A 26,811-nucleotide genomic window follows, 5' to 3' on the forward strand; every position below is an offset into this window, starting at 1 on the left:
TATAAAAATTATAAATATAAAAATTATATATATATATATATATATATATATATATATATATATATATATATATATATATATATATATATATATATATATATATGTATATGTATATCTCAATAATCTCAATTCAATTATATAAAACTGTATATTATATTCAAATTGTTCAGATGTTACTGTTAGTTGCAGTCAATGTATAATTTTATAGAATAAATGAATAAATATTCTATTAATTTAAAGAAATGTGTAGTCATGTCCACCAGACACTCTTTAGGTCACTTTACACCTCAAAACAGCCACTCAATCGGAATACATGTAGCACAATGCTTTGCACCTCACACCTGGTTCACTTGATTAACTTGACTGATGACACAAACACCTGCAACCAATTTGCACTATGCAAGCGCCACTTTCCCAGAGATTCATCATTCAGTATTGCTTCAAGTCATGAACTTTATCAAGCATTTTCCCTTGCTCCCTTGTTTTCTGGTTTTGCCATGTCTGCCTCTTTTTTTTTGTGTTTTGGACTGCCTTTTGGATCAATGATTTATTTGATCATTTATTTATTGGAATACTCGTATGGATTAAGGTTTGCTCCTGCAACCCCTGCATGCTGACCATCCTCCATCACAATAAAGCTGCATTTGGATCATTACCTCCGTTGCTTATCTCCATAACATGAGTAAGTACAATGCTTATGAATGCTTAAGAATGTTAAGTAACTTGCTTTCCTTTAGCTTGAGCCGATGTCACACCGTGCTTTACACTTGTATAGATTCATTCACACACATGCGATTGTGGCAGACCAAAAATACAAGCTAGTGCAACCAGTTTTGTATGTCACCGCCTTCCAAAGCGAAGTGACCTGTAAAATCACATCAAGTGATTGTATGAGACTGGTAGAAGATCAAAACATCAACTGCCACATGCTTTATCAATGGTTCCTTTCACACATACAGACCTTTACAGAACATTTTCTGGCAGAGATAATGTGTGAACAGCACTTTTTTTTTAAAGTTACCAGTAAAGTTGTTGTGGAGGGTGAAGCAGTGGCGCAGTAGGTAGTGCTGTCGCCTCACAGCAAGAAGGCTGCTGGTTCGAGCCTCAGCTCAGTTCACTGCAAAAAATGCTTTTCTTACTTAGATTTTTTTGTCTTGTTTCTAGTCCAAATATCTAAAAATTCCTAAATCAAGAAGAATTTTCTAAACAAGCAAAACAAATTGCCTTGTTTTGAGAAATAATATGCCAATATTAAGTCAGTTTTTCCTTAAAACAAGCAAAATAATCTGCCAATGGGGTAAGCAAATTAATCTTGTTTTTTCTTTTGACGTAATATTATTTTGCTTACCCCATTGGCAGATTATTTTGCTTGTTTTAAGGAAAAACTGACTTAATATTGGCATATTATTTCTCAAAACAAGGCAATATGTTTTGCTTTTCTAAAAAATGCTTCTTGATATAAGAATTTTTAGATATTTAGACTAGAAACAAGACAAAATCTAAGCATGAAAAGCATTTTTTGCAGTGTTGGCGTTTCTGTGTGGAGTCTGCATGTTCTCCCTGCATTTAAGTGGGTTTCCTCTGGGTGCTCCGGTTTCCCCCACAGTCCAAAGACATGCGGTACAGGTGAATTGGGTAGGCTAAATTGTCCGTAGTGTATGTGTGTGTGTGTGTGTGGATGTTTCCCAGAGATGGGTTGTGGCTGGAAGGGCATCTGCTGCGTTAAAACTTGCTGGATAAGTTGGCGGTTCATTCCGCTGTGGTGACCCCAGATTAATAAAGGGACTAAGTCGACAAGAAGATGAATGAAGTTGTGGAAATTTTCTGAATATTCACTGGTATTTTTTCTCAGTCCTATAGCTTCATAATGGGTTAAAGTATGTTAAATGAATAATAGTAAATTAAAAATGTACGGAATAATACTGCTACTGATACTAATAATGGTGACATAAAATATTTATTTATTTTATTTAAATGTGTGTATGTGCAAAGTCTTTTCAGGGTTTAGAGAAAATGTGTATGGCAAATACAATTCTGACCAGCTGACTTGACCACGCCAGATGGAGTAAAAGGGCACTTCTGTAAATATGTAAAGAGACTATTTCATTTTATATTAACCAGTATATTCTGCTTAAGGTAGAGATTGTCGTCTAGATGGATTAGTCACATGGTTTGTAGGACTAAACTATTGGAATAATACTGTTGTGGTTTTGAACTGCTTCTGTCTGGGTGGTCTTTGCAAGCCAAACAGCCCCTACTGAGATAACCAAGAATACTGATTCATTCAGCTTTTACTGACCTTCACTTAATTTTATTTAATTTTTATTTTACTTATTATTTTGTTGTTTATTAGGATCTCACAGAGCTAGGCTCAATTAAAAAAGGCCTTTTTTAGAATCTGTGCTCATTTATCGTTAGCTGTAGTACAAAATGTGAATAGATTTGGCAAAATAAATACAAATAATACACAATGCATGTTAATAAATCAAGGTTAAAACAAGGACAACTTTAAAAGTTTGTATGTCTGCCTGTGGTGGAACAGTCTAGATCAGACTCTCAAACAATGTCAGCATAATAATCAGTTTAAAAAGTTGTATAAATATATAGTATTAAAGGGATATAATGATGAAGGTGATTTAAAAAGGATAAAATGAGAAGGGTATGATGAAACTTTAATTAATGGCTAATTGCAGTACTATGTTTTTTTTTTTTTCTTCTTTGGGTCTGTGTTACAAAATGTAAAGGTACAAATGGATTTAAACATATGTCAAAGATGCCAAAAGGATAAAATGTCTCATGCAAAAAAGAGAAGTAAAAGAAGAAATAAGTTTAAGTAATAGACTGTTATGACTTAAATTGATGTATAACTGCAAGAGTGATTAATTAATGCTCCATTAATCGTTTAATTGTCATAAAGTGAATTTATTTACCTTGGCATTTATATATGCTGTTTTGCTTTAAGAACAGTTTTCCTATGATGCTTAGCGCGCCTGTAACCATTGGCAACTGTGAGAGAGTGTGTGTGTTCGGAGTTTCGCTCTTGTTTCAGTATACAAAAAAACTTCAGTAAACAGTTCATTTTCGTTCTAAACAAAGTTTTCCAGTCATCATTATTGCTGCTAGATGAAAAGACAGAACATAGACGAATGAAGTATGTGGTAATAGGGTGGGAAATAATAAGCTTGTGCTTCATCCCACTCCATTTTCGACCATGTTGAAATTTTTTTTTTTTATGATGTTTCATGTATGTTTTTTTTTTTTTTTTTGATGAAAATAAATCAAACCAAAATCAAATAAAAAAAATATCAATTAGTCATTTAGCAGAACCTTTTGTCCAAAACGACTTACAATTTTTTTTTTGTAAAACGTCATTTGTAAATAACTTTTCCCTCCACCTTTCAGTTCACCAATAAAGATTTGAAGCTAACTTGTTGTCCTTGGCGATTCATAACATGTAAATCAACAGCTCCCAGCGCTTTTAAAGAAAAAGTTAATAAATAAAATTTATAGGGTCAAATACCATCTAAATTATCATGAACACGGATAGAAAAATGATGAGCGTAAATAAAAATAAAAAATACATCACGTGTAAAATTATAACATGCAAAAGTGAAAACTAAATGCAGAATAAGAAACAATGAGGCCACGTACCAAATAAAATTTTAGTGAATCAAAAATGAAAACATATTTAGACAAAATCAGTTTTTATGCTTATATTTGAATGTTTTTTTTTTGTATGGTCTTTTTTTTCTCTTGTTTCCGCATTCTGTGCTTGCATTTCCAAAAGATGCAATTTGAGTTTCATTTACACCATGGGTAGTCTTCAACATTGTCATTGGTCCACTAGTCGAGATTGACAGTTGCTCTTTCAGCCAATCAGACAAAGGAGTTGTCGTTGCCAGGCAGGGATGCTTTTGTTTCCAGGGTTCCAATCTTCGTATGTGGATTACTCAGTTAGCTGGATTTGGTTATTGATGATTTGACATGATCCAGGATCGTTTCGTTCTTCAAAACTGATCCGATAGTTGTTGTCATGGCAACAGTTCTGGTAGCTCAAACCTGGTCGGAAGCAGGTTCAATTCACATAAACAGGATTCCAATCGTTGCCGTCAGCCAATCGTTGCATTGCTGATCATGATTTCAAGGATCGATAGATCTGTCCTTTACAATACATGCAGCGATCTCAGATCAGTTAATCCAGACTTTTTAATCTGATTCGCAAACTTGTTTGAAGAACCAAATTAGCCAGTGATTAGTTATCAAGATTACAAGATCCAGGATCTGCCAAATCGTCTTTTAAGCAAGGTACGAAGAACAGAACCCAGGTGTTTCAGATAATACAGACACTTGTCCGTGTGATCGCAGGGGATTTTTCTAATACTTTAGGCGGGAATTTCATCCATAAAAATTCCTGTATTTGCAACGCATTTAATGTAAGAAATTGTGATTCTCACTTATGAGAACACCTTTTTTTTTTTTTTTTTTTGACTAAGGAAGCCTTTGAGCCAAAATGTTTGTTTCTTTTCCCAGTAACAAATGTAAAAAAAAAAAAAATGCAGAGTGTGGATCACAATTTCTTATATTATCCTTTTATTGTCCACTTTATTTGGTAATTCAGTTCAGCTTCATTTGTATAGCGGTTTTACAATGTAGATTGTGTCAAAGCAGCTTCACATAAATGGTCATAGTAACTGGATCAGGGTAGTTCAGTTTTTAGTGTTTAAGTTCAGTTCAGTTTAGCTCAGTTCAGTGTGGTTTAAAATCATTACTGAGAGTCCAAACACTGAAGAGCAAATTCATCGACGCGTAGCTCTACCAATCCTGAACCATGCAAGCCAGTGGCGACAACGGAGAGGGAAAAAAAACCTTGAGAACCAGACTCAGTTCGGCACGACCATTTTAATTTCTCCGCTGGCCAGAAGTCTTGTGCAGCGCTGCAGTCTCAGCAGTGGAGGCTGGAAGCTGGCCTCAGCGAAGACTCGTTATACCTTATTATTTATAGGTTAGACCCTCGTTTGCCTTTAGAACTGACTTAATCCTTTGTGTGATAGATTCAATAAGATACTGGAAATATTTTTCATAGATTTTGCTCTATATTGACATGAGAGCATCACGCAGTTGCTGCAGATTTGTTGACTGCACATCCACGATGAGAATCTCCCGTTCCTCCACATCCCAAAGGCACTCTATCGGATTGAAATCTGGTGATTGTGGAGGCCATTTGAGTACAGCAAACTCATTGTCATGTTCAAGAAACCAGTCTGAGGTGATCCGATGTTTCATGCCATGGTGATTATCTTGCTGGATGTAGCCATCAGAAGATGGGTACATTGTGGTTATAAAGGGATGGACATGGTCAGCAACAATACTCAGGTAGGCTGTGATGTTGACACGATGCTCAATTGGTACTAATGAGCCCAAAGTGTGCCAAGAAAATATCCCCCACACCATTACACCACCACCACCAGCCTGAACTGTTGCTAAAAGGCAGGATGAATCCATGCTGTCATGTTGTTGATGCCAAATTCTGACCCTACCATCCAAAAGTCGCAGCAGAAATCGAGACCCATCAGACCAGGCAACGTTTTTCCAATCTTCTGTTGTTCAATTTTGGTGAGTCAGTGCGAATTGTTGCCTCGGTTTCCTGTTCTTAGCTGACAGAAGTGTCACTCTGTGTGGTTTTCTGCTGCTGTAGACTATCTGCCTCAAGGTTTGACATGTTGTGCATTCAGAAATGCTCTTCAGCATACCTCTGTTGTAACGAGTAGTTATTTTGAGTTACTGTAGCTTTATCTATCAGCTCAAACCAGTCTGGTCTAACTTGTTTTAATTTTTATGTTACTTATGTGCTTTTCTTGACTCTCAAAGTCATATTTAACATTGACTTGTGCCATAAATCACCAAGGAACACTGTTAAAGCAAAACATTAAAGACAAAGTTTTGCTGAAATTGGGGTCCTCAGTGGTCTTAAATGGTTTGAGGGCAAAAAAATAAAGAAATACTTTAATTTTTGGGTGAACTATCACTTTAAAAATGATTAATGTAAATAATCGTGTTACATCAGTAAGCAGTGTTATTGTATTCTACAGTCAAATGCAGTGGGCAAGCTGATATCATGGTTTTACAGCAGCCTGTTTCCCATCTCATAATATTCCCCGCTTGCATAATATGTATCCATTACAGTTTTTTATGGGAAATCAAGTGGTTAAACTCCATTGTCCAGCTGTTCGCTAATGACGCTTTTACTGTTTGACACCAATTTGCAAGTGATTCACAATGAGTTGACGGCTCGTTGTTTTTCATGGTTTCAATTTGACATTAGCACGCAGGCCTCTTTCGAAACATCCTCACCTCTTTACCTTTAGGCAATCAACACACTAAAGAAAATATATTGCTGTGTTTTGAAATGACCATGTAATAACTGATTGGCCAGGACTGTGAGTTACTGTTGTATGATTGATCAGTGGAAATGGATTCGGGCTATGTGAAGAATAATAGCGGTGAGTTTTGGGGTTGTTACGGAGTTCACAGCCTCCAAAGCATACACGTAGAATCATTATCCATTCCCAGAATACTAAGAAGTGACCATGAATGTGTTTTACTCTTAACAAGGCACTGATAATTGAGAGGAAATGCCCAGCGAGAGATCAGTGTCCAAGGTTAGGCTTGATTTCTCCCGTTTTTGTTTTGTGATTTAAATGGTATTAACCTCTTGCTTTTATGTAGAATAACTGAAATCCCTTAAGTTACAGCCTATATCATACAAATGTCTTTAAATTTAATAAATAGGCCATGATTTATAGGCGTATATGACTTTATTTTGGTCAGATGAACACAGTCAGAGTAGTTTTATATTCTGTCTTGGCTCCTCTATGCTGTGTACTTGTGCTGGATTGTGGCTTTTATTTAAGCTTCCAAAAGTGCTTGCATCAGCTGGTCACAGGGGTTCCTCATGGATCTGTTCTTGGTCCAATTCTATTTTCTATTGACACCACTGTGGGTCACTGGGGACCAACATCCAATCGTATGGCTTCTCTTATCATTGCTATGCCAATGACACAGAGCTCTCTTTAATTTTCTTACTGATGACCAAATGGTAGCTGCAAGAATCTCACTGGCTTTTGTAAACAATTCAAGTAAAGGACCATTTCTCAGATATTTGCAAATTATAATGGTTATTGGATTTATAAAATAAACTAATAAGTAAAGTTTTTGATTTACATTAATGGAAAGTTTTTGATTATGAAAAGGTTCTACTAAGGTCCACTAAGGAAAAGGTTTCATTTAAGAACTGTGCACTGAAACATGCTTTTAGAAATAAAGACCTTTTTTTCCCCTATGGCATCACTAAAACTAGGGGTGTGATGAGATCTCGAGGTATGAGATCTTGCGGGACTAAATTTTAATTAGAATTCTTGTCGAGGTGAAGTCTCATGAGTTGTGATGTTATGATGGAGTAGGAGGGTGAATTTTGCACTGAAGATTTGAGGCAGGATTGGATTTGAACGACAAATCAAGTGCTTTGCACACACTTGGCAACCCGGGCTGCCTCTGTGTTGCGGGTGACTCCTTTGCTTGGGCGGGTGGGACATAAACGATTTTTGTTTTTCACTGGAGTTCAAAGGTTGCAGCGTCCAAAACCAAAGTATTTGAAATTTTCAAATTTCAAATTAAGACGTGAAATATTCCTATTTGATTCGCATTATTGAAGTGCTGTACAGACATGTAAATGTCGTAATCAAACTATTTCCTTCATGTAGGACTTCTAGCCACATTTTGCGACAGGATAAGGCATACACACAGGGCTGTTTGAAATTGATACTATTCTCTGCACCTATCAAGTCAGTAAAGGACCACAGACACACACATCTCCTTTAAGTGCATCATTTGTTTAAATTACGTTTTTTTTTTCCATACTCTCATCCAGTAGCTCAGAGTTTTCCCAGTCCGTAGAGTTTATAGTTAAATATATTTAGCAGTGATTGCATGCCCTTTAATTCATTTAAACTAGAAGTAAAATAACATTCATTACAAGTGTATAAAAAAACACCTAAATTATTTTGCATTTTGTCAATTTTGTTTCCAATTGAATCCATTTTCCATTCATTATATTAGAAAATATTTTGCTAACATTCAATATTTTTTATTAACATTTTTTTTCCATTATTATAGCAACATCATTTGCAGTGTTTGCATGTTCTTTACAGCATTGAATTTAGGGATGTCCAGGTCCAATAATAGAAGCAGCTTGAAGCGGAAAGCGAGAGTATGTCTACGGTCTGAAGGTAATATTAAGTTGATGAGAACAGAAACGGGCTCAAACCAGACAAGGTAGAGACGTTAGTTTTTTAAGAAAATCATACATTTCCTTTTGTAAAACCTACTACTGTGATGACAGTAAGAGTTAGGAGTGCAGTTTCTAAAAACACATGACTGGCTTGGCAAACACTGTGGAACTTTTATTATAATTATTTTTTTGTTTACATGCCTGCCAGGTATTTTAAGTTGAGGTTCTGTTTGTTTTTATGTTACATTTTTTTTTTTATATTTACTGTTGTACTGAAGTCTACAAGTGAAGAATTTATGTATTACTTAATTGTTCAAGCTACCTCACAGAAATGCTTTGTTTGTTAACAGAGTTGTTGAATGTTAAAATAAGGTGAATTAAATAAAGTAAGGAACTTCCTAGATCTGTTTCTTCTCACTTTATTCTTTTTTTAAAGTATTATAAAAGTATCGGATCTGGTTTCGGTATCGGTAGATGCTCAAAATCATATTACTCAGACTCGAGGGCAAAGAAAAAAACTGATCAGGACATCTTTAATAGAATTATTCAAATAAAAGTAAAATAACATTCATTACAAGTTGATTTTTAAAAAAAGCACCTAAATAGTTCCACATTTTGTGATTTTTATTTATTTGTTTATTTATTTATTTATACTCAGTTGAATGAAAGACTTTTTCATTCATAAATTTCATCACTAGCTATGTTTCCATCTAAAAATGTGAATGAACGTTGCGCAAAACTGTATTATCACATAAAAGATGTGTGAATAAAGCAGTGTTTCCATCCGACGAGTCAAAACGAACAAAATTGTCACTTCCTGACTAACTGGCGCCAAATATCAACAGTAAAATCTGAATTTGTTGCGGTAGGAGAAGCTGCGTGTGTGTGTGTGTTCTTCATTTAATAAATGACTTGCGCCTCAGAAAGCAATCCTGACACGCAGTGAACATGCGGTGGCGTTTGGTGAAGGTGTCTGACGCGGAGCACGGACGCTCTTGATTCTGGAGGTCATTAATAATATAACAACACTAATACTTAAACAGGAAGGCGTTTTAGAATGACCAAAACAACAGTTCAGATGTTTTACAGTGTGCTCAGCCTGCTGGTTTGACAATTTACACACATTTTCATCATCACATGATCTCTTCTCACAAAATCACATGACCTTTTTTCATGCGCATATTGAAATTTGTGCGGTTAAAGTGTTTCCATTGTAGCTTATGTGCATCTTTTCTTATCGAGTAAAATTTATTCTAATCCGTTATGCGCATACGCTTTATGCGCATTTTCAAAATGTATGTCCATCATGGCGTTTCCATCAACTATTTTTTTTAAAGAGCATATGCAAAATAGGTGGATGGAAACAAAAAATAGTAAAAAAAAATCTCATCTCGTTCTCATCTCATGGAGTAAGCATCTCATCACACCCTGTTAAAAAGGCTATTATAATCTTGAATGTGTATAATCCTAACTGATCGCGAACAAAGCTTTCTGTGCCATTGCATAGGATAAAGTTCTGCTACTTTTGAGTGCTGTAGGGTTAACTTTTCGCTGTTCATTTAACGGTTTTCTTCGCTTTCACTTTGCGTTCAGCTGTTTGCTCGACGTTAGAATGTAAATATTTCTGCTTTACTTCAGTTTTCTGTCTTAATGTTATTTATGTGTATTTAATTGTATTTGCATTTAGAAGTGGTTGTTTATAAGTAATTGTGCAGTTATCAACCTAATTGGAATAGTCATGCATGCTGAACATGCCCAGGCATATCCCGGTGAACACTGATCTTTATAGCTGCCTTATGCATACTGTATATTCATTTATTTACGTCCCAGCCATCGGTTTCTTGTATCTATTTATCCATTTATATTTATATTGTGATTAGTATTTCTCATGTATATTTACTTCTCTTATTTCAGTTTTATAAAAAGACCACACACACATACACGCATAATCAATAACCCTTACATACTGAGTTGTGGTGACTAAACGGGTTACTCCCATACCCAAACCATCTTCTACGTCTCTTACCGGACACCCTGTGGTGGGTTTCAAATTAACTGGCAACTGAGACTGTGCTACTGAAGTGCTCTCATTTTTACACACCCCTACTGAAAACCATCATTTTGAGACCACTGTTTTATGTTAGTGTTTGTCAGTGGAAGCCTTGCTTGTATTCTACAGGTCTCTCCTTTAGTGTAAATATATGTGATTTTTTTTTTGTTTATCGCCCTCCTAGTGAAAACTGTCCAATCTTGTGCCATAGGATTCTACCACTTAAAAAGCCGTGGTGTCAGAGGCCCCGTTTACACTAATGCGTTTTAGTTTGAAAACGCATAAGTTTTGCTACGGTCACGCCATCCGTCTACGCCGGAGTTCTCGAGCGCCGAAAACGGAGCGTTTCGAAAACGCTGCTGCTCCGTCTCAGTGTGGATGATGGAAAACGGAGACATCTGAAAATCTCTGATTGGGGCTTTTCCTCAATATTAAGTAGCCTAACACACACAGTTCAGTCCTGCATCTACTCCATGTAAGTTCAGACTTCACAAGTTTGATCAAGGCTGCAGTCTCTTCTTTTCAGTTTGATATGGAAAACAGACTATACCGAGGACACGGGTAAATCTTCAAAGGGAACAGTGTACTTTATAAATTCATTCACATCACCCTGGCTACGTTGTTTCACTTTCTCAACAATAAAATGTAAACATGATATAAGGAACTGCCTATTTTCATTTTAATATTAACAACTAAACAGACAGCAGAAATGTTCAGGCGTCGTGCTGCATATATGAGCATCATCTTCACTGTGTAGATATTTATAAGAAAACGGAGCCCATAACAACTGCCTCCTTTCAATTTCAGTGAAAAAAATACAAAACACACCCTCTCTTTTGGTGAATATCAGTTTTAATAATTGATAATGGCCATTATAAAAGTGTAACATACAATAAGTTTATACATTATAGGAAATAAAGGCAAGTGATCAGTCAATATACAGAATGTACGTGCTTACATTAATCATTAACTTATCTTTGCGCTCAGCCAAAACACGTTACCTGAGAACAAGTAATAGATTCCAATGACCAAAGTCAGGGAACATGTCGTTAGATAAAGACAACAAGACGAATGAAATATCCCGTTTAATAAATAAAGTGAGATTAGATCCAGCGGGAGATGCTTGATGAGAAGTCCGACTAGCAGAGCTCTCATCTGGGTAGAATGGCTGCAGCGCTTGCCAAAGAGTGTGTGTGTGGTCACGTGATGTGCGTTTTCAGCGTTTTGGTGTGGATGGAGAGTAGTTCAGAAACGCTGGGTAAAACGCGAGTGTGGACGTTTATCGTTTTTATTCTAAAATGCTGTTTTAAAACTAAAACGCACTAGTGTAAACTGGGCCTGAGGCCTGGCTTCCACTGTTTTGCTTTGAGAGCTCTGATCTCATCTCTTGAGCACTCTGTGTAGGACATCCCAGAGAAGACACCAGTTACGTTACCGACCACTCAAATAATTTCCCCTGCACATAAGTAACTATTTTACCGCTTGATCGGTAGTCTGCAGGCTTTCGAAATTATTATACGTAACATAATGACAGGTATCATTTTCCCCGGACTATTGTTTTTTCCGTCTGGGCTCTCCAGATGGAAGTGATTATGCACAGAGGGAGGTGTGTTTTGAAGATAAAGCAGAAAAAAAAGATTGAATCTTGACTTCCTTACCCAAGTACTTTCCCAAACACCCTGTGCTTCCTTTGAGAACCGGGGATACGTGGTTACATTACCTAACTGTGATGTCGCCCCATCCCCCCTTGCAGGATCTGAGGCCCGCTCACGAGTCTTTAGCACCCAGCTGACGGGAACGCATCTGGAGCTACTGCTTTAGAGAGACACGCTGATTGCAAAGAACCCTGTGTGGCTGAATCTGAAGCGCTTACCGTCAGCTGATTGCTGCGATTATGCATGCAGTTCTTGTGTTTGTCTTTGGAAGTGTCCATTTCAGACTCCCCTTGAGGAACACTCATCACCTTATGGAGTCCTTTTCCCTAGCATTCAGAGCACTTGTTGTGCTCCCTTTTTGTTTGGCTTTCAGTCATCAGACAGTTTCAAGTACAATCCAGTCACAATAAAAAAAAAGAAATGTCCTTTTTTAAAAGCCACTTGAAAGGTTGAACACTTTACAAGCGCATTGAAAATACATACTTCTGCCTCGGGCTACTCAATTACGAGAAAAATCATAACTACGGTTATTTTAATTGATTATCAGTAGACCATATGACCAAAAAGTTTTGGAGGCACTGTATATACACTTCCTGACAAAAGTCTTGTCATCTATAGTTTTAGGAACAACAAACAATAAATAAAATATGATCAGGCCTTGATTTTTGACAGTAAGGTCTGACTTTTAGACAAAAGCTTTCTCACTTCACATAAATAATAGAATATAAAGTGATGCTGCAGTGGAAAAAAGAATGAATATTGTGTATGACTCCCGTGAGCTTAAAGGACTGCACCCATACATCTCTGCAATGACTCCGATAACTTATAAAGTCATCTGGAATAGCAAAGAAAGCGTTCTCGCAGGACTCTGAGTTCATCAAGATTCTTTGGATTCATCTTCATTGCCGCCACCTCCGTCTTACCCCATACATGCTCAAGAATGTTCATGTCTGGTGACTGGGCTGGCCAATCCTTGAGCCCCTTGACCTTCTTTGCTTTCAGGAACTTTGATGTGGAGGCTAAAGTATGAGAAGGAGCGCTATCCTGCTGAAGAATTTGCCCTCTCCTCTGGTTTGTAATGTAATGGGCAGCACAAATGTCTTGTTACCTCAGGGTGTTGATGTTGCCATCCGCTTGGCAGATCTCTCGCTCGCCCCATACTGAATGTAACCACAAATGATTTGTCCTTCATCAAACTGTAAGGATCTTGGGTCCTTGTGGCTTTTAATAAGTCTTCTGCAGTATGTTCATGTTATGTAAAACTACTAAAATAACAATTGAAGTCACTTTGTCGACTTTTGACATTGAAAATTCAACTCTATAGTTTAGCAGAGCAGAGATCAACATCCCATAATGCAATTCACAACTGTAAATAAACGGAAAACAAAATCACAAGTAGGAATCCATCGATTATATGTACGATTATAGTCTCAGGAATAATTGCGGTATTACGGTTTTCACCATTATTATGCATTCTTTTATTTTAAAATACTACTAGTTTAGAAAATCTTGAAAATAAGAAACGCAAAAATAAATAGTTTTAATTTACTGTAAATTTAAGCATCATATTAGTTAAGTGTTTCGTTTTTAAACAGAACAAATGTAGTGGAAGATTGCTGGACCTCTGCCTGAAAGGCACTAATATGGACTCAAACCACATGCCTCCATTGGAAATGACAAACTTGTGCTCATAAAAGATGGGATATGTGAATGGCCCAAGTTAAAAATCTCCTCCGCCATAGTTAAAATCAGTCTTTGATCCAATGTGCGTGTGTATTGTTCATGCTCGGAACTTTAATCTAGCGCACAGTTGGCATAACTTTAAGTTGCAGCAGTTTTTTTCCATGCAGAAACACGGTGTTGAGAAGCCTTTACGATTAATCAACCGTTTTAAATTAAACCGCGATTAATAGTAAAATCGGTTAATCCTTTCATCCCTAATCATAAAATACGGAAATGATTAATTAACAGATATTTTTTTTACAATGCACCAAGTGAAAACTGTCCAGTCTTCTACTGTAACCGACATTGTATAATACAAATGGCCATGTCTTGTTTTGAGAGTCTTTAAGAGATATCCTGTCTTATGTGCACTGGATGGGAGCTTTTTTCCTCTTAGTTTTCAGTCATCCACCAATCAAATCAAAGAAGGTTTTTTTTTTTTCTTCCAATCAGGCCTGGTATTTTCTCCCTCACAAACAACCAAAAAATGAACTCTGACTTATTCATGAGAATGAGTACTATTCGCATAGTGATGGTTTTAAAGTCTCGTATTTTTGGTCATATGTAATTTGCATGTTTCCATTTGGATTTGAGTTTCTGTATACAATGTGGACAACAAAATCATTTAAAAAAGAGAAGGTGTATCAAAACATTTGTCTGGTGGTGTGTTTAAATATAAAAACAGCCACATATTTTGATTCCAAGGCCTTGGCTGCCAATGCCACATGCGTAGTATTTCATTTTACATCAAGAGCAAAAATAAAGGCTGCATCTTATAATTTTCTATATCCGCTTGCGAAATAAGAATGGGTCGTTTTTGGAGATCCGCTTTGTTGTCAGGGTAGCTGGCAGTTGGTTTGTTTTTTATGCATTTTTCTGTTGTTTTCACACAGTTTTCCGGTGGATTGAATTTTTGTAAAACTGCGCTTTCCTGCTTGATTAGTAAATAGTGCATTTTTATTTCTTTTTAAGCAAGATGCCACACATTTCTCATTGTATAGTCCTATTTCGCTCGTATTATAATGTCAGTTGAGTATCTGTGATTGACAGAGATTACTGAAAGGCCTCATACATCTGTAGTTTCAGAGGTGAAAGAAGTTCTTCCAACTATGATCATACAAGTGTATGAATGACTGGCATTACTATTAAACATTAGCATTACAGTTGTTTTTTGATAAGTTCTTCTCACTATTCAACCACAGTTTTACATCGCTGCACAGTTCTTGTTAAACTGTTCGAAATTGTAACTTGTAGGAGAGGAGATCAAGCTTCCATACTGCAAGTCCATAATGTAAGTTAACAGAAATCACCCTACATTCTCCGATATAAAGGTACAAGAGCAGTCACTGGGGTGGTACCTTTTTCAAAAGATACACATTTGTACCAAAAGGGTCTAAATTTGAAAGCATATATTTGTACCTAAAATTTTTAAGAGATACACTGTTGTACTTTTTAGATACTAGTATGTACTCCTGATGTAAAAGAGGTGGTACCTTTTTAAAAAGGTACCACCCCAGTGACCGATCTCTTACCATTAATTCTTTCTTAGTGTAGGATCACCTTCATTAGTAATTTTGCAGAGGAGGCGCCAGCTGTTATTAATAGAAGAGCAATTTCATGCAAATATCAACCCTGCCATGGAAAGAATTGTTTTCACCAAAATATGGAAACTGTTTCTAATTTTATTGTGTAAGCAAGTATTTTACAGTACTTTACACATACTCAAATGTCTGTTTTCAAACTATTATATTTGATTTACCAAAGTCGTACAAGTGGCAATTTCACATCAGTCACATCCGTAATGATGCTTTTTCCTTACAAATGTGAAAAAATAATAATAATAATCGTTTTTGTTTTATAGTGAGCTGACTCGTATCCTTTTCATGATCATTTATTTTGGGTTGTGCAATTTAATTCACAGAATTTGTACAAAGTACGTTTTAGACTGTAAATTCTGTAAAACTTGGTCACATCCATAATGCATATTTATTTTCCTCATTTAAAGTACAAAACAGATTGATATATTTTTTCAATACCTGAGGTACGTTCTTCGTACCTTGCTTAAATAGTCCAAGATGATTTAGCAGATTTTGGATCTGTTCATCTTGATAACTGATCTCTGGCTAATTTGGTTCTTCAAACAAGTTTGCGAATCAGATTAAAATGTCTGGATGAACTGATCATAGATCGCTGCGTGTGTCCTTGAAATCATGATCAGCAGTGCAACGATTTGCTTAAAACGATGTTTTAAACATGGCAATAACTTTCCATGTTTGTTTTGTACTGCAGGCTTTACACTCACATTATGCATTTCAATGCATATCAATGTATTTAGTTCTACATTTAGAGAAGATTTATTATAGTATAGGCCTACTACTTTTTTTTTTTTTTTATCTGTGTAAGGAACTGTATAAATAAATTTTACATCTTAAAAGCATTTTGATATCGGTAAAGGTGTCAATCACCAGCATATTAGTGATCAAAACGTGCATGACTGCATAAATTATTATCCTTTATTTTAAAAAAAGTCGAATATGTGCATGCACCCGTTTGTATCTAAAGTTCATCAATAAATCAATAAATCAATAAATGTTCTCTTAGAACCACCAGATGGCAGTCTTTTACCTTTATTTCGGAGTGCAGATTGCATACGTTTTATTATTATTTATAGCAAATGTTTAGCAAAAACGCTAAACATGCAGGCATTTTTTCTTTCTTTCTGTTCACTGAACAAGTCTGCTGTAACGAAAACATGAGATGCGTTAGAAACAGATGGCCAACCAAAAAGTAACTCGGGGCTATACAAAGAGTGGCCAACACAAAATACATTCCTAATTAGCGAGTCCCATCTCACACTCCACACAGTACTATGGTGGAAATACAGCACTACAACATACAAAAAAGAGAGCTCGACTTAAAAAGTCACTTACTAGTATAATAACGATTTTATCAGCTGTAGTTTGTTTTTCCTCCTCTAAAGGCTTATTATGCAGTCTCTGACCCCATCTTGTGAAAGTACAACGTCAGCCATCTTTGATCTGCTCAGTGACAGGCTAATGGCCACCAATGCACTGTCTCTCAAATATTATAATATTATAAGTATTTTTAAAATAGGCACTATCCTTAAATAAACTGCATGGTTGCAGTCTTAACAACAACAATCTCGACTAAAAAAAAGCCTCAAAAAACATCGTAGTTCAACAGCTGCAATATCTGTCACTGTAGTGTGTCCTCTGCTTGTCACTGTATGTGGGTGGAGTAATACACAAGGGTGAAGAGGCTGGACGAGTGGTGTTATAGATTCAAGAACCAGACAAAAGTGTTGTATGTATACGTGTTTATACAGTTGAAGTCAGAATTATTAGCCCACCTTTGATTTTTTTTTTTTTTTTTTATTTTATTTATTTATTTTTATTTATTTTTTATATTTCCCAAATTATGTTTAACAGAGCAAGGACGTTTTCACAGTGTGTCTGATATGATTTTTTTTTTCTTCTGGACAGTCTTTTAGTTTTATTTAGGCTAGTATAAAAGCAGTTCTTATTTTTTTAAACACCATTTTAAGGTCAAAATTATTCGCCTCTTTAAGCTATATATTTTTTTGATAGTCTATAGAACAAACCATCGTTATACAATAAACTTGCCTAATTTCCATAACCTGCCTAGTCAGCACAATCTAACAGCAATTTGTAATTTTTTTAATTAAGTGGCTAATTCGTATAAATTCATATAATCTAATTTGTACAATTTAGTATGATATGCTCATCCCCAAATTACAGTTGGGTTTAGGGGTGGGGTTAGGTGCCACGCCCTTTTTTAAAAAAAAATCCTCCAATTTCATACAACTAAACTGGCAAACGTACAATACTTACGTTTTCTCATGAGATCAGGCTGGCCTAGTTAAACTAATTAACCTAATTAAGCCTTTAAATGTCACTATGCTGTATAAAAGTGTCTTGAAAAATATCTAGTCAAATATTATTTACTGTCAGATAAAATAAATCAGAAATGAGTTTTAAAACTTATGTTTATAAATGTGTTGTAGAAATCTACTCTCCATTAAACAGAAATTGGGCAAAACAATAAACGGGGGTTAATAATTCAGCGGGGCTAATAATTCTGACGTCAACTGTATGTATTTAGTTGTGTGGTCTTTGGGTTTAAGATGGCTCTTTACTATACAAGTAAAATGACCATCTCTCATTTTTATTTTGAAAAAGCTTTGCAAACAAAATAAGCGGTCTGTTTTGTTTCACAAGTGCGTCAATGAGTTCAGACAACAACATCTTTACTTTGAAAGTCTGCTTGTAATTAGTAGCATTTATTTTTTTGTTGCTTTTTAGCTGATTAAAAGGCTTGAATATAGCAACCGAGTCAACAGTCTCTGATCAGTGCATTTATTTTGTACAATATGAGCAAAGGAAGACATTACACCAGGTGCTCATTTTAATGTTTGCTACAAATGTTTGATCTCAAATTCTAGTATACTTCATTTGAATTACATCACAGCGTGCTTTTGATTATTTATCACACCTCGTCAGTGTGCGAGAGCTTGGACGCTCATCTGAAGGTCTTGTGTCCTGCTTCTGATGCTGCTCTGGGCTGTTATGGGCTGAGTGTTTGATTCTTATCTTCTCGAAGCGAGTCCTTACCCGCTTTAACATCCATCACGGCTGGAGTCTCCAAAACAACACGCTTGCTCCTTCGGCGCTGCAGCTTTAGACCTGTCCTTGCCTGTTCCAATAAATCGCCTCAACTCGATCCAGCATCTTATTCCAGCTTCTAAAGATCTTGTCCAGTCCAATAGCGAGATCCCCAAACAGCAGCTCTTCTTCGGTCTGGTGCTTTCCTTTGGCTCGTGACTTCATTCGATCAATCGAAAGGCATTTCTGTCCAAAAGAAAACAGGGGATGCTAAGAACCCTACATTTGAGTATTTCATCATTTGCGAAGTTTGCATTGCGCTGGAGGCGTTTGGATGTGGAAAATAAGGCCATAAAGTTGCAAACTGCTTTCGGTCCCATTCTTGTCAAAGATTTATGGGCCTAATTGTCAGCCGAGCGGTCACGGCCCGGCCAGTTGCGTATGGAAACGTGAGAGCAATAATGATTGTGTTTTTCTTTTTATTCGCGTAGACTTTTGGACAACAGCCGTGCTGAAATGGATACATTTTAAAGTGCTCCCTTTCGCAAAAGCAGCTCTGCGTTGGGTCAAGAGGCATGGGGAGATTTGGATGGGACGCGGCAATCTTTTAGCTGTCACACACTCTTTGAACACTTCCACTTCATTACTTTGAGACGAACAGTTCTGGAGAGCTTTTATGGGGGATGCAGAGAGAACAGAGCAGATCTGATGCGGTACTGAATCAGAACTGACTCAATGGTATTGGCGTGTTCGGTGAATCAGAGGTTTGCAGAAAGACGTGGCGTTTTAAATAAAGAAAAATGTTAGTGAGATGGACAATGATGTTTTAATATATGGTCAGGGTTTTCTAGTCATACTAATTCCGTGCAACGTACTGTGACAATGTAACCCAGAGTGTTAGGCAGACCGCCTAGTTTTTTTACAATCGCTGAATCAGGCAGAATGAACAAAAAGTCGCAAATTTTAGTTGATCCTGCAAAATTGTTAATTTACACGCAAAATTTATTGCAAAAATGTCAATCTTATAAAACATCCAATTCCAAACTATATAATCAAATTATATTTATTTCACTTTGCAATTAAATGTATTACATGACTTACAGACGCTATATGCTGTATGAGAGACTGCATGATGGATTTGAGTGTCTTTCGAAAAATTACGTCTCACCTGCGCCCTCACGATCATTAAATTACTTGGGGGGGGGGGGGGGGGGAAGGGGGGGGGGGGTTGTTTTGCAGCATGTGCAGTAAGAAGAGATTTACCTGTGAAGTCAGTGCAAAGATGTGGTTCGACATCTTGCGACGGATTGGGCGTTTTGTGCATTTGATGCGCTTCAGACTGCAAAAGAAAGTGGGAGCAAACATTTAACAAACGGAGCAATGGAACAGACAAAAAAGCAAGTACATTACAGTGATGGAGATCAAGGATCGTGGCCGCTGGATGTGACCGAATTGAAGGACATTGTTTTTGATTTACATGTATGGCTGGTTTTATGAAGCGTGTTTAAAACTCTTTCCCTGCTGTTGACGATAGAAAACGCTTTGACAAGTTTTATGGCAATCCGTGTGTTGGATGTTTTGCGGTAGTGGAAGCCCTAACGTGTGTCCTGAGTAAGGTACAAGATTGTGAATTAAAAAAAAAAGTTATACAACCTTCCTTTTGATCTCTACCGTTTATTTCTGTTTTAGAGCTTGTCTTGACGAGATTAAAATAAAAGCTTTACTTTTATGATTTGTCATAGTTAATGTGTCAGATTGCACTCCTAATAGACTATATATATATATATATATATATATATATATATATATATATATATATATATATATATATATATATATATATACACATATCATATAATAAGATATATGAATGTTGATTTTAATAGTTTATTAATCATTTACTAACTCATTTTGAATGATCCTAAAAACCCTCAACTATTAAATACAACTGGTTTGTAAATAATGCGATAATTAAGTAATGAAAAATAAATCATTTACAAAGTATGAAAGTACAATTATTAAGCACATTATAAATATGTTTGTAAGTCAAGAATAGAGAATTTTGTAGCTGCAGTTATAAACTGCTTACTAACGCTTATTAATGTAGAGTTAATGCTTAACAGATAATGAATTCACTATTTGCTAATGCTTAATAAATTATTTATAGTGTGTAGTTATTATAAAGTGTTACCGAAATGGGTAGTAGGTTAATGTAAATGCACTATTTAAAATATTTCAAATACTCTAGTGTTTTTGAGCAATAATATAGGGAAGAAATTGAATTAACTCTCTGTGGTACTTTTTTAGTTGCAATACAACAAATATAGTTCTCTCTCTCTTTCTTTTCTCTCTCTCTCTCTCTCTCTCTCTCTCTCTCTCTCTCTCTCTCTATATATATATATATATATATATATATATATATATATATATATATATATATATATATATATATATATATATATATATACATATATATATATATATTTATTTATTTTTATTTATTTTTTGTTTACACACACCACGCGTTGCGTCTGGAAATAACTAACATGTGCGCAGAAAAGACATGATATGTGAAAGGCCGCCTTCATTTGCGATCTCCATCTGTTGATCTTTTTGCACAGACATGTTGGATTGACCTGATGTATTGACAAATGGGCCGTTAGGTCCTTCACTGGGCCTTTTCCCCATCGCAAAGAAACTTTCCAAACACGTCTGTTTCTTACTCATTTTGCTAGCTTGTGGGTTATATGTTGGTGCTCAAGTGACCTGAGATGTAACCGAGATAGCCCAGTCATTTTTCAAAATAAAAGATTTTTTAAAATAAAGACCGTTCACACTCAGATAATAAATAAAATGAAAATAATTCATGATTTCTTTTGCAGCCCGATACCTACTGATCCACGAACCATAATTGGTTTTATTGTCAATCCAAAATAAATCCAGAAGTTTAAAAAGCTACTTTTTTGAACCTGCACCTGCAAGTAACATCTAGACAGATACATATTTAGATCAATGTTTGATGCACACATGAATTGAAAGATTCATATCTATTGCTTCAAAAGATTGGAGTCATGATAGATTCGTCACTTTGAGGAAATTATGTAGTAGCATTTTGCTCAATAAAACGATAACATTTGAAATATTCTGACATTTTTATTCATATTACACATTGTCATTCATAGTATTATACTTTTAGGCCATAATTGTAGGTAAAACCATGTATGTAGCACCTCATTGCCATGTTGAAATGTGGTTTTCCACAAGGAAAAGTGTGTACATCTGCTCTGAAACTAATGTGGCGCTAAGCACTTTTCCACGTTAAGGACCACTTTTATAAATCTGAGTGCTGGCATGATTTACACACACACACACACACACACACACACACACACACACACACACACACACAAAGATCAAATCTGTCCATGTGCATGGTTTATCAATCAGGCCTCTGGCATTTAAATCCATCTCCTTTGTCCACTTTCCTGATTTCCTTTGGATGAAGCTTTATGGGTGAATGTACTAAATAAGACTTTTTAGATTTTTTAAGGTAATATTGTAAAATAGGTTTGCACAATTCACATACTGTACTGTATGAACACGAGGACACAGTGTAAAATGATACAGAAAGTGATAAAACTGTGCCAGTTATTGTGGGTTTGTGGGTGAATCAGGACTAGTGAGTGCTTTTTTTTCATTTTTCTGTCTGCTTTAAAACCAAACTTGCAGTTTCAGATGACGTTGCTTTAATCCTTTCACATTTCCAGTGATGTTTAAGAATTAGGTCTGTTGTCTGAAAGTGTGTTGAATCAAACTGCACAAAAGCAATTCAATCAAATGTCTTTTTGGCAAGCTCTAGAAAGTGGTTAAAAACTGACAAGATCAAAATTTGAGTTTTACTATTTTTGAATCAATTCAACTGGTCTCCTGGTCTGGCTGGCCATAAACATAGTTTTGATTATTTTCTTTCTGAAAGGGCAATGAAACTCCCCTCTTTTAGGTTTAAGTCCACCTCAGATTTTTTTTTTCTGAGGGGAGAAAAAGGGGAGCGAATAAACAACTGTTGTCAATTGGCTCACAAAATAAAACGCACACACTGTGAGGAGACGCATGATTTTAAAGTTTACAAAGTTAAAATGCAAAGAAATAAACAGTAAGTAATTTAATGCCCTGCTACATGTTATTCGTAATTTCATATGCACATAACCACAATTTGTTATATCATTATAAAGATAATCATGTCAACACTATAAATAAGGAGGACGTCTCTCCTCCTCAATCTCCGGGTTTGAACGCAGACACCGTGGAGCAGTGCAGCCTGTCTCATGCCCTGTGTTTCCCAACCAATAACTCAGGCGGTAATCAAAAAAATTTCACACTACAACACGGATATAGGTATGTGTCTGAATGGTAACAAACTCAACTGATAAAAGCCAAAGTCTGTCGTTCTCCAACTCTCCTACAGCTCTCCTGACAAAAATGCTTGCTGCAAACCAACAGCTTCGCTGTTTCAGCCCTGACAGCGTCGTGGGGAAACACATGCAACAAACCCCACGAATTATGGAGACAAACACAAAGTTACAACCCTGCATGAACAGCTAAATACTGCTTGCCATACACTGAGGCGGCCTCACACAGTCATTGGGTCTCACGGCTTGGCAGTTCTGCCTTGCCTTCAGAAAGCACATGCTCTCATGAATAATTAAGAAGCAGGATATTTTCATAGGATGAGAAAACTATAAATAATAATAAGAAACCAGCGCGTCATCACTCCACTAGCAGGTTAGCGATACATCACCGATTTTGAGCTGCCCCAAAAATTCTTTAAACCCGTAAAATGAAATTAGCAGACAAAAGTTCAAAATTATTCAGTTTTCCCCACAATTAAAGCTGGAAGGTGCTAACTTTGTCTTAACTGATGCTCAACAAACACAAACTTGAGGAACTTTTAAAGCATTGTGGCTGTCATTCGGGCATAATAATCAAGGGACTTTGCTGACAGAATAAGAGTATAGTACCTAACCATATCAACCTAGAAATTAGCAACTTTTCATTTTCTGTCAGTCTTTCAATAGGAAAATTATCAAAACGATTTAGATTTTATTTTTGGGCAAGATGCTAACGGTCTAATCCCATTCAATTATTTATGCTATGCTAAGCTAAAAGAGCTCTTGCCAGACCTGGATATTAGCTGAATGAATTAAAACAATGTTTTAACTCTACCTCTTAACTCTTGGTGACTTGTAAAATGAGCCTATTTTCAAAAACAGAAACAGAAGAGGAGTTTACTGTTAACAACCGTATTTAATGTTGACCATTTGAAGTTTGATAGACAAAACTGCATATTAATAGAGCGTTTAAAGAGCCATGACTGACCATTCAATTGACGACTTTTTTTTTTAAAAAGATACAATTTGAATTTTATTTTATTTAACATTTTAATTACAAAATGTTTGTTTTTGTATGTACCCCTGTCCCAAATTTTATTTATTTATTTATTTATTTATTTATTTATTTATTTATTTATTTATTTATTTCTTTATTTCTTTGTTTGTTTGTTTGTTTGTTTGTTTATTTATTTGTTTATTTTATTTTTAAATGTGTTGAATATGGGCGACGCAGTGGCACAGTAGGTAGTGCTGTCGCTGGTTCGAGCCTCGGCTGGGTCAGTTAGAATTTCTGTGTGGAGTTTGCATGTTCTCCTTACATTTGCGTGGGTTTCCTCCCAGGTGCTTCTGTTTCCCCCACAGTCCAAAGACATGAGATACAGGTGAATTGGGTAGGCTAAATTGTACGTATGAGTGTGTATGGATGTTTCCCAGAGATGGCTTGCAGCTGAAAGGGCATTTGCTGTGTAAAACATATGCTGGATAAGTTTGCAGTTCATTCAGCTGTGGCAACCCCAGATCAATAAAGGGACTAGGCTGAAAAGGGAATGAATGAATGTATTGATTTTTTAATTGTATTAATTTAATATTGACAGACTTTTAGACTTGTGAAGGGAAAATGACTGAATATGAAGTGCAAAAATCATTTTGATCATTGTGTTAAATCAAGCCATACTTTTGTCCATCTACTATGATTTGCATTAATTTATCCAGAAGTTCACTTTTTAGAAGGTTCCAACAGAGAAAATGCACTGTGTACTGTGTACTTCCCATGGAAATTAATCTTCTAGACTTCACCTGCGATATGTCAAAACCGACCCTTCATTAAAAACAAGTTCCTGCCCTCTAGTCACTTTATTGTATAAGTGCAAGATCTTTCTTGTCAACAGGGATTTAGATTACAGCTGATCTATAGTATTTTGTTCCATATGTGCTCTGGTCTGGTGGATATCACTGCTTATTGACATGCTATATTTCCTCTCCTTTTTTTCCCCAGCAGCAAATGTCTCTGCTGTCTGTTACTCATGCGTTATATTTCCACTCGTAAATGAAGGTTGATCAGCTATTTGAGGCTGTCTAGGTTTATATGGTAAAGGTTAGCGTTAGGGTCGCCTTAGGGTTCAAATTAAAGCACATAATGGTTAATGTTTACCAGAAAAAAATCATATGACTGTATCCAACCTCAGGGTTCATTTCCTGTCCACAAACCAAAGCCTTTATCAAAACCTCATGACATTTCCGTCAATCATCCCAGACCATTTGAAATATAATTATACAGAGCTCCTGCATAATATCTATCTACCGTCCTATAACTCATGACATATTTGCTTATGTCTTGACACTGGGGTGTTCATTTCTTTGCTTTGCATTGCAGATAAATTCCTATGAAAGGGAAACTTGTTTCCGAAAGCTGGAAGACGGAAAAAGGGGGGTACTTTTATATGCTCTGCTTTTTTGAGTTTCCCAGGGGGGAATGCGGTGTCTCCGTTCCCTGACCTGTTTGCCAAATGCTTCCGAAACAATGAACAATTTATCTTCTACCTCATCTTTATGAGCTTTTAAGATTTGGGTGGTGCTGCAAAATAAATCTGTGGAAAGCGGACCGTTGTGGCACAACTCGTTGCTTATTTAATGGATGCTAATTTCGCTTTTCAGGTGTTTGTTTGTGGCCATATGTTTGTTATTTTAAAGGATATTTTCTTTCTTGTTTAATTTGCATACTGCATAAATATAAGAGGAAGGTTAAATGATGGAGATGAATAATAAATAATAATAAAAGATGCATTTGTGCATGAACTTTCCCTTTAACCCCTTGTGTTTTGTTCATATTTATTCACCTTTTATGTTGGTGGTTGATTTTTGGCCCGTTGACTTTCATTATAGCAACATTTTTTAAATAGCTTTTTTCACCCAAATTTCTCTGGGAAGAGGTCAAATTAATTATTTCTACACTGTAAAACCCAAAAAGTTAAGGTAACTGAAACCATTTGAGTAAACTGATTGCAACAAACCATTTAAGTTTAAAAACTAATCTTAATGAGTACTGTAAACTGAATCTATACGAGTAAACCAAGCAATCTGAGCACAGTAAAACCCAATAAATGAAGAGAACTCAAACCAACTGAGAACTGTAAAACCAAATAAGTTAAAGCAACTCAAACTGTGTGAGGAAACCGATTTCTACAAACCATTTGAATTGAAAAACTAATGTATACGAGTACCGTAAACTTACTCCATTTAAGTTGAAGTAATGAGGTGTTTAATTATCCCATTACCTTCAACACTGAGTTCAAAACTCTTTTCATATGAGTAGAATTAGCTTTCAGTCAATTTTGAGTTAACTACACACATTTCATTTGATGGAGTTCACTGTTGGGTTTTACTGTATACTGTTGATCATCAATTGGCAGCATTAACCCTTTAGATAGGTCTGTACAAAATAGTTGCAGGCTTTTATAATGAGTCCTATGGAGTATAACAGTACTATAGTGTGTGTACATACATACGTTTACTGTCCTCAGATAACCAAGGTGTTTATTTGATTTTCTCAGACATATCAATATGTGCGCTGTATGTTTTTTGGCCTTAATCCTAACCCTAAACCCTATCTTGTGATAGGAGAATTACACAACAAAATTAGTAACTGTGTATAAATCGTAATAGGGCAACAGAAATAGTTTTGTAAAACATCTGTGCCAAATCCAAATTATGTGGCGCAGCCGACATGCAGATTAAAAGTAGTTCACCCAAAATGTCATTTATGCATCTTTCACTTCAAACAGTTCTGTCTGTACAGCACCGACATGAGCAGATGAGTAAGTTTACTACAGTTTGACAAATATTGCAGCTGTTGTACAACATAATGTACTTTTGAGGCTTTTTAGGCGAGGATGTAGTTGTTTAGATTGCAACTACGCAGTTTATTAATTCAGATTTTACCGCTTTGGTGGCCATCAGCAGAGCTAAGGAACTGACGATTGATGTTCTGCCACAGGATGGCCACAGAGGCCGCATAGTAATTCGTTCTGCATCAAAAATCATCAAATACTAATTCTAAAGTGATCTT

The 26,811-nt window shown here is 35.9% G+C and overlaps 3 protein-coding genes across 5 annotated transcripts in view; 2 read left to right on the plus strand and 1 right to left on the minus strand.

Annotated features, from left to right (window-relative positions):
* banp (BTG3 associated nuclear protein) overlaps positions 1–26,811 on the plus strand; it is a 419,239-nt gene that overhangs the window by 198,978 nt on the left and 193,450 nt on the right. The gene's annotated exons all lie outside the window — the stretch shown is intronic.
* znf469 (zinc finger protein 469) overlaps positions 1–26,811 on the plus strand; it is a 467,804-nt gene that overhangs the window by 99,201 nt on the left and 341,792 nt on the right. For 2 of the 3 annotated variants that reach the window (XR_015526593.1, XM_087312492.1), the window contains exon 1: positions 474–682. The exons of the other annotated variant lie outside the window; for it this stretch is intronic. Coding sequence is in view for 1 of the 2 variants with exons in the window: in XM_087312492.1 (XP_087168618.1) it covers positions 679–682 (4 nt within the window). In the remaining variant the exon portion in view is untranslated. Of the gene's footprint in view, positions 1–473; positions 683–26,811 lie in introns of those variants that run through there. 3 annotated transcript variants of the gene reach the window in all.
* Positions 17,972–26,811, minus strand: part of LOC147830931 (uncharacterized) — a 157,419-nt gene continuing 148,579 nt past the window's right edge. Inside the window, exons 3-4 of the mRNA XM_087312493.1 lie at positions 19,621–19,696; positions 17,972–18,603 (exon numbers count right to left, since the gene is read on the minus strand). Coding sequence (XP_087168619.1) covers positions 18,587–18,603; positions 19,621–19,696 — 93 coding nt within the window. The 3' untranslated portion in view covers positions 17,972–18,586. The remainder of the gene's footprint in view (positions 18,604–19,620; positions 19,697–26,811) is intronic.

This window comes from Danio rerio, chromosome 25 (assembly GCF_052040795.2).
Source record: "Danio rerio strain M-AB ecotype USA chromosome 25, GRCz13ab, whole genome shotgun sequence".
NCBI lineage: Eukaryota > Metazoa > Chordata > Actinopteri > Cypriniformes > Danionidae > Danio > Danio rerio.